Source organism: Ranitomeya variabilis, chromosome 4, assembly GCF_051348905.1.
Source record: "Ranitomeya variabilis isolate aRanVar5 chromosome 4, aRanVar5.hap1, whole genome shotgun sequence".
NCBI classification, from domain to species: domain Eukaryota; kingdom Metazoa; phylum Chordata; class Amphibia; order Anura; family Dendrobatidae; genus Ranitomeya; species Ranitomeya variabilis.
Window position 1 is genome coordinate 637774523 of NC_135235.1, and position 8532 is coordinate 637783054.

General features: G+C 38.7%; 1 protein-coding gene across 1 annotated transcript in view; it reads right to left on the minus strand.

Moving 5' to 3' along the window:
* The window catches only part of LOC143767323 (uncharacterized), an 85311-nt gene that overhangs the window by 19902 nt on the left and 56877 nt on the right, over positions 1 to 8532 (minus strand). Inside the window, 2 exon segments of the mRNA XM_077255564.1 lie at positions 7493 to 7526; positions 7706 to 8504. Coding sequence (XP_077111679.1) covers positions 7493 to 7526; positions 7706 to 8504 — 833 coding nt within the window.

The window sequence follows — 8532 nt, forward strand, 5'->3', positions numbered from 1 at the left end:
TATGCACAGAGCTGCCGTAAGTGCAGAGAGAAACTGTCGTGCTGGGACTCTTACACTCCTGCAAAACAAAATGGCGGCGCCCAGTGGCTGCAAAAATTATTAATAATAAAAAAGATATTAAGGTTAAAAAAAATAATTTTGTATTAAAGATAATTGTTTCTATAAACAATCATTTTTAATACAAAAACAAAATTGCGGCACCTTTCCTTTAAATTTAAGAGGGGACTGGATACCTTTCAGGAAAAGTATAATGTTACAGGGTATATATATTAGATTCCTTGATAAGGCGTTGATCCAGGGAACTAGTCTGATTGCCGTAGGTGGGGTCGGGAAGGAATTTTTTTCCCCATGATGGAGCTTACTCTTACCACATGGGTTTTTTTTGCCTTCCCCTGGATCAACATGTTAGGGCATGTTAGGCTATGGGTTGAACTAGATGGACTTAAAGTCTTCCTTCAACCTTAATAACTATGACTATGACATCCAGATGTAGCAGAGCCTGTAGATGATCGCCGGAGATAACTCTCCAGCGATCACCTACACTGCAGCATTCTCACAATCAGCTGTTTGTGAGAACCAGACTAGTGACCGGAGATAACTCCCGGTCATGGCAGTTCTTGGATAAGATAAGTTATCGCGAGAACTGCAGTTGACGAGGGACTTCCTGCGGCAGGACAGGTGAGCCAGCATGGACATGCATAGTAAGCTGCGATTACGCAGTTACTACGCATGTGACTAATCATAAACAATGACCCAGGTCCAGAAACCATAATCATGCATATATCCTAGCAGGATCAACCAAGATCCTATTGGAAACAATGCCCTGAGATACTTCCTAACCAGATATCAACCACAAAGAATTGAAGTATAAACAACCTCATAACAAATGTATTTTTAGTCTAAAAAGTAAGTTTATTCAATAAAATACAAAAACAAAGACTACAAATCCCTAACACATATAAAGAAAATAATCCACTACAGAGTGTTTAGAATATTGGGTGCAGGTGCACCAAAAAGAACACGCTACGTGTCACAGCATGGGGAGGGACAGACAGTAAGAGAATAGAGTCACATGAAATGCCAAAGCTGGATCAGAACTAATTTTAGTCCATATGACACTACCTTTCACATACGTGAACCACCACTGCACTAATACTAATCATAAACCAAATTTCCATGTGGTAGGTGTCTAGCGTGCAAGAATCATACAAGGTCCACGTCCTTCACCTCATCGAGCGGCCTAAAGACATTTGAAATCAGGGAATACATCACGTGCACGACGACGCATGTCGTATATTACGCCATGTGTAGTTGCGGCCTGATATATATTGGACTGACATCACGTGAATTGCGAGTTAGAACTCGTGAACACGTGAGAGATATTGAGGCCGCCCGTGAGGTGGACGACGTGGATTCCTTGAAAACAATCCCCAGACACTTCAAATTAAAACATAAATGCAATTCTAAAGAATTGAAGGTCTGGGGAATTGACTGTGTACATATGGGGAGTAGAGGGGGGGATGCTGTAAGGATCCTCATGCAAAAGGAATGCAGATGGATAGTCAATCTAAATACAATGGTTCCTTTTGGACTTAATGAGCAACTAAATTTCTCACCATTCCTGTAATAATGGGTCGTCTCTGGATCTTGTAATTCACAGTACTATTATGTTTTATCCTGGTTTTAATTTGTCTTTTTGTTGTCTTTTTTGTTTACTAATCTAGTGCTATAATAATTTAAGAACTATTGTTATTTATATACTCCTCGGAAGTAAAAGAAGAATCTCAGGTGTTCAGGATGTGGATCCGGGAGATTTGGGCTGTTTTTTCTCCTCCCTCCCTCGTATCTATGGATGGAGTCATAAATCTGCACGTCGTCACTTTATTATGTCCACTTACACTATTTGTATCTGTACAATATGTTTATATAAATTCATATTGGGGGGTGTTATGATTTTGTGATTTATTATGGTGGTCAGAATTTTTGATCACTGTTCTTATTTATGTATTTTAGGCTATTTATATTATATAATAATGCTGCATATGTTATTTATAATAATTATAATAATGTTATCACTATATATTTTTCTCATTTTTTTCACTCTTCACTTCTTTTTTTCTATTCCTTTTACTTCTTTTATTTCTATTGAATTGCAGTACGGAGCTTTTAGATATTTAATCCCTTTATATAGGTAAAATGGTTCTGTAGAATGGGTTTTGATATTTTATTGAGTTTTTGGTTTATGGGAGAGCACCGTATCACTATTTACAAATGATTTGCGGACACATCTGGGTACCTGAACGATGATGCGCTGCGGTGGTAATATCAGGCACTGCAGAAAGATGTTTGCCACTAATGCGCATGTCCCTGACACGGGCAATGGCCGCGGCATCATTTCCGGCGCCTACTAATGACGTGTGCGGGTCAGTGACGTCATCCGGGATTTCCCGGTGACCCGCACCGCCATATTGGCGCATGGTATGATGCGGCATTAGGCGCCCGCAATCGTCAGTAACATGCGCTATTGTCTAGTGGCGGGGAGGAGTATAAAAACAGGATACAAATAGTGTAAGTGGATTATTTTCTTTATATGTGTTAGGGATTTGTAGTCTTTGTTTTTGTATTTTATTGAATAAACTTACTTTTTAGACTAAAAATACATTTGTTATGAGCATGTGACTAATCATTAGATGCGGTTTTATCGCATCTAATGATAGTCTATGGTAAATTTATGGAGCGTCGCCGCATTGTAAACAGACATGCTGCGTTCCGAAAATATGCGTCGCATGTCCGTTTAAGCGGGTCTGCCGCATGCGTGTTTTAACGTATAGTTGAGACGAGATTTCATGAAATCCCCTCCACTATGCTGTAACATCTGGACGCAGCGTGTTTGATGCTGCGGCTCTATGCAGCGTCAAACACTCAGCATTTCCTGAACGTGGAAGCATACCCTAAGGGGTTTGTGGTCCAGACGGATGCCTCGGAGGTTGGGGTGGGCACCGTGTTATTCCTGGAAGTAAATGGAGAGGAACATGCCATCCTATACCTATGCAGAAAACTCTCTGCCTGTGAGAAAAATTACACCATAGTGGAAAAAGAATGCTTGGTCATCAAATGGGCAATTGACACGCTGAGGTACTACATGTTATGACGGATATTTAGGTTAGTCTCAGACCATGCGCCCCTGCGATGGAAGAAGGAAAGAAATGGGAAGATTCCCTAGGTGACTAGATGGTTTCTGGTGCTCCAGGACTTCAACTTCCACATGGAGTATAGGCCAGGGAAATTACATGGTAACATAGATGCCCTGTCTACACTTCCCTGCTTAGTGAGTAAAAGTGCCAAAACCACTGGCTTCGGTCAAAGGTGGGGGATTTGTGACAACCATAGAGTGGGTGGGAGGTTGTCCACCTTATGTCCACCCCAGGGTGTGGTCTGGGGTTTTAATAGTCGGCCTCTAGAAGCATTCAGTGTTCAGTAGACCTGGAGAGTGGAGGTCCAGTGACTATGGTAAAAAGAGCGCTGCCCATCTACTTGCTCGAAAAAGTCATATGATTGGAAAGTCACATCAATCACATCTCTCCAGAATCCACTTTTATCCTGATTAACCACTAATTGTGTAAAATGGCGCAACTATAGTTAAACTGATATTAATAGTACTTCTAAGATTGTTCCAAATTTGTGTGTAAAACGTGAAAATGTTAATAAAATTTGTTTGAATAAGATGTAGGTTTTAGTCTAGTAGTGTTCTATTAGGTTTAGGCTTTTTGTTAGGCAGGCATATACAATATAAAAATGGCCTGCAGAACGTTCACTGTGGAGTAGGCGTTCACCCTGCTATGCTCCGGCATTGAAACAATCTGCCTCTGAAGCAGAGCAGTTTTCAGACAATGATGACTATTCCTCCACGAGTCCACGGGATGTGATAGACCAAGTTCCACAGTTCCCCCTTCACTGTGGTATCCCGGCGATTCCCTTTCCTTGCAAATTCCCTTTTTTTTTAGCAGCCCCTGGTATAAAAATTGATGTAGCTAATTTTACTCCTTTTGATTTTATTCCAATTTTCATTATCCCAGAAGTCCCACAGTTGATTGCCCACCAAACAAATGTATATGCCCGTCAATATATTTTCCAAAAACCCACATCATTTCATTCTGGTTACTAGATCCCCACAAATGTCCCCCAAATAAAAACATTTTTAGGCATTACTCTGAGCATGGGATTAGTAAAAAAAAGACACTCCTACTGGGCAACAAAATCTATCCACAGCACCTCTTTATTTGCAGCTCTAATGTTCCGAGCCGCTATGAAACCTTCCTGAGATTTCTTTATTTTAGTGGCAATTCCCAAGAACTGACCCCAACTATGAACGCCTGAACAGAGACCTCTAATTTCCCTCCTAAAATATTTATTTTTAATTTCAAACATCCCTGAGCAAAATATTGCAGTTGACAACTTGATGAGTTTCAAGGGCTATCTGTCCAACAATTGCTCCCCTCCAAATGAGCAAAATACGGCGTCAAGCTATGCAAAATGTGAGAGAGCACAACAGGTATAGTATAGTGTACTCATTATGTATAACACCATCCTTAGTTACAGTTTCACCTTTTGTTATGTATAACACCGTCCCCTATTACGTATCATCCTCTCTAGTTATATATGATGCCCTCTCTTATTATATAGCTTCCTCTGCTGTTATGTACAAGTGTACAGTGCTGTCTCTTACATAGTGTATTCTTGTTATATTTGTTATTCACAGCACCCTCTTTTATTACATAGTCCCCTCTCTTGTTAGATATAAAATGACTACTGATGGAGGAGCCGGTGACCAGACTACCAGTCCATCAGCTCCTCCTTTAGAAAAGAAGCTTTCCCATGCTCCATCAGCCATCATTGCATTATACAGCTAACAAGACAGGACAGTATGTAATAAAAACAGGGCTCTATAAAATCCAATATGTGAGGGATGACAGTTATGTACAAAATAATAACAGTGTATTGGAAATAACTGGGAAAAAGCACAATCCCCATAATGGCATTTATTTCCATGTACACAAAGGCACTGGGAGCACCGCACATTCATTTCCAAAGGAAAACAAGAACAAAATATAAAATTTTGAAATTTAAAATGAAGAAAAAGGAATAATAGGCTGCTAAAAAAAAATAGCAGTTTCATTTACAAACTTGAATATTTACAGTAAAAATTGAAATTTATTTCCAGACTTCGCTTTTCTGTTAATCACTGAACTAATATTTAGTTGTATAACCTTTCTATCTAATAACTGATTTACATCTGTGTGGCATGGAGTCAACTAACATCTGACACCTGCAAACAGATATTCCAGCCTAGGCTGACTGAACTACATTCCACAGTTCTTTTGCATTCTTAGGCTTTGAAAAACAGCATTTTTGATGTCACTCCCACTCCACAAATTCTTGAGTCTTGGCTGGCCATTTCATAACATCAATCATGTTGGTCTGGAACGAACCAGGATATTGCCCGCTTGCTGGTATGTTTGGGAGTCATTGTCCTGCTGAGACAACAATTTTAAGGGCATGTCTTCTTCAGCATAATGCAACATGACCTCTTCCAGAGTTTTGATATATTCAAATTGGTCCATGGTGCCAGGTATACGATAAATGGGCCCAACTCCATAGTATGAGAAACATTCCCAAGCCATTGTGCTTGCACCTCCATGTTTTACAGTCTTCACAGTGTACTGTGGCTTGAATTCAGTGTGTATGGGTTGTCTCACAACTATCTGTGTTCTTTATACCCAAGAACAATCTTGCGCTCATCTATCCATAGAATGTTGAGACACTTCTCTGTAGGCCAGTCAATGTGTTCTGGCAAACTGTAACCTTTTCAACACGTCTTTTTTCAGCAATGGTACTTTACGATGGTTTCTTGCAAATAGTTTGACTTCATGTAGGTATGTTCTGATTAGTGAAGTGTGAGTCATGTGAGGGTATGTCCACACGTTCAGTATTAGGCAGCGCTTTGGACGCAGCACGTTAGGGAACATACCCTAACAAAGATCTTCTTTGATCTTTCTGTAGCTTAAATTAGAGCTATAGCTGACACCTTTTTCTTCACAGAATGAATGACCTCTCTAATTGAACTCCGCACTACTATTAATTAGGACATTCCACTTTTATTAAATGAGTCAGTTACACTTATTTAGCAACGTGCATGTCATGACTGTTGATTCTTTTGGTTGCCCACCTAGTCATGAATTTTTTTACCATGCTGTATGAACTTTCTCCCAAAATGGTAATTAAACACATTAGTGATGCTAGACTGATATTGTTTTGCACATAACCATACATTCCCTATCAGTATGTCTTTGGAATGTGGAGAACACAGAAGAAACCCACACAAAAACGTGGATCACATACAGTTGTGGACCATCACGTCAAAACCCTGTCATGGGCAGCCCAATCTCCATACCTGAACCCCATTGAAAACCTCTGGAATGTAATCAAGAGGATGATGGATAGTCACAAGCCATCAAACAAAGAAGAACTGCTTACATTTTTGCGCCAGGAGCAGTGTGAAAGACTGATGGAAAGCATGCCAAGACGCACGAAAGCTGTGATTAAAAATCATGGTTATTCCACAAAATATTGATTTCTGAACTCTTCCTGAGTTAAAACATTAGTATTGTTGTTTCTAAATGATTACAAACTTGTTTTCTTTGCATTATTTGAAGTCTGAAAGCACTGGGTTTTTTTTTTTAATTTTGACCATTTTTCTTTGTTAGAAAAAAAATGCAAAATTTATTGCTTGAAACTTCGGAGACATTTTGTCAGAAGTTTATAGAATAAAAGTACAATTTACATTTTACTCAAAAATATACCTAGAAAGAGAAAAATCTGAGAAACTGAACATTTTGCAGTGGTCTCTTAATTTTGCCAGAGCTGTAGAAAGTCCTGGCAATGTTGTCCTTGGTGGGATTTGAACACATGATCCCATCGCTGCAAAGCAACAGTGCTAACCACCGAGCTGAACTGTGATGATTGTGCAGTAAATATGATCTGGTATCATGATTCTTCATCAGTACAATTACATCAATACCAAATTGGTCTAGTTTTATATTATTTTAGGGGTAAAAAAAAAACATCTTATGTTGTCATTTTCTGAAGTCCGTAACTTTATTTTTCAGTTGATTGGGAGGGCCTCATTTTTGTAGCCAATCTGGTTATTTTATTAATACCATTTTGGAACAGAAAATATTTGTTGCTTCTTATTGCTGGTGAACAAAAAAACACAATTCTGGTTTTTCAACAGCACTCTGTAGTAACCCATTGGTTCCAGGACAAAGGAAGGGGGATGGGCATGGGGAACGGCACAATCGGTTTGTTTACTTTAACTGCCTCTCTGAGTTTCACTGCAGTATTTAAGAAAGCAGCAGGCAGGGGCATTCACTGATGTTGAAAGCAGCTGATGGCTGAATGACACAGCGATCATCTGCTGGGAATAGGGCGTTACATTTGGTAAAACTTTCTCCACATTCTGAACAAGTCTATGTGACTTGTAACAAAACTTATTGTATTTATAAAAATATTTCCCATATTTTGAACACATGATTACAATTCTTAATGTATACATTTTTTAATAAACATTTTCAATTGTGTATCTTTTCTCCTGTAGATATGTGACTTTACTATACCTTGTTTGTTTTTCTTATACATGTTAATAAACAAAAAAAAGAAAGAAAAAGAATAGCTACTTTGCTGTGTGAGTTCTCTCATGTCTAACAAGACTTAATTTCCGATTAAAACATTTCCCACAATTTGAACAGAAAAATGGCTTCTCCCCAGTGTGAATTCTCTGATGTCTAACAAGAACAGATTTATCTGTAAAACATTTCCCACACTCTGAACAAATAAATGGCTTCTCCCCTCTATGAATTCTATGATGTCCAATAAGAGTTGATTTTGATGTAAAACTTTTCCCACATTCTGAACATGAAAATGGCTTCTCTCCTGTGTGATTTCTCAGATGTCTAAGAAGTGTTGATTTGTCTTTGAAATATTTCCCACATTCTGAACATGAAAATGGCTTTTCCCCTGTGTGAATTCTCTGATGTTTAACAAGATCAGATTTTGTAGAACAACAATTCCCACATTCTAAACATGAAAATGGTTTCTCCCCTGTGTGAATTCTCTGATGTTTAACAAGATCAGACTTTGTAGAACTACAATTCCCACATTCTGAACATGAAAACGGCTTCTCCCCTGTGTGAATTCTAAGATGTTCAACAAGATACGATTTCTGTGTAAAACTTTTATCACATTCTGAACATGAAAATGGCTTCTCCCCAGTGTGGATTCTATGATGTGCAACAAGATATGATTTCTGTGTAAAACTTTTCCCACATTCTGAACATGAAAATGGCTTCTCCCCTGTGTGAATTGTCTGATGTCTAGCAAGAGCTGATTTGTCTGGAAAATATTTCCCACATATTAAACATGAAAATGTCTTCTTTCTCATGTGTGTTCTTTGGTGTCCACCATCCCTTTTGTCAT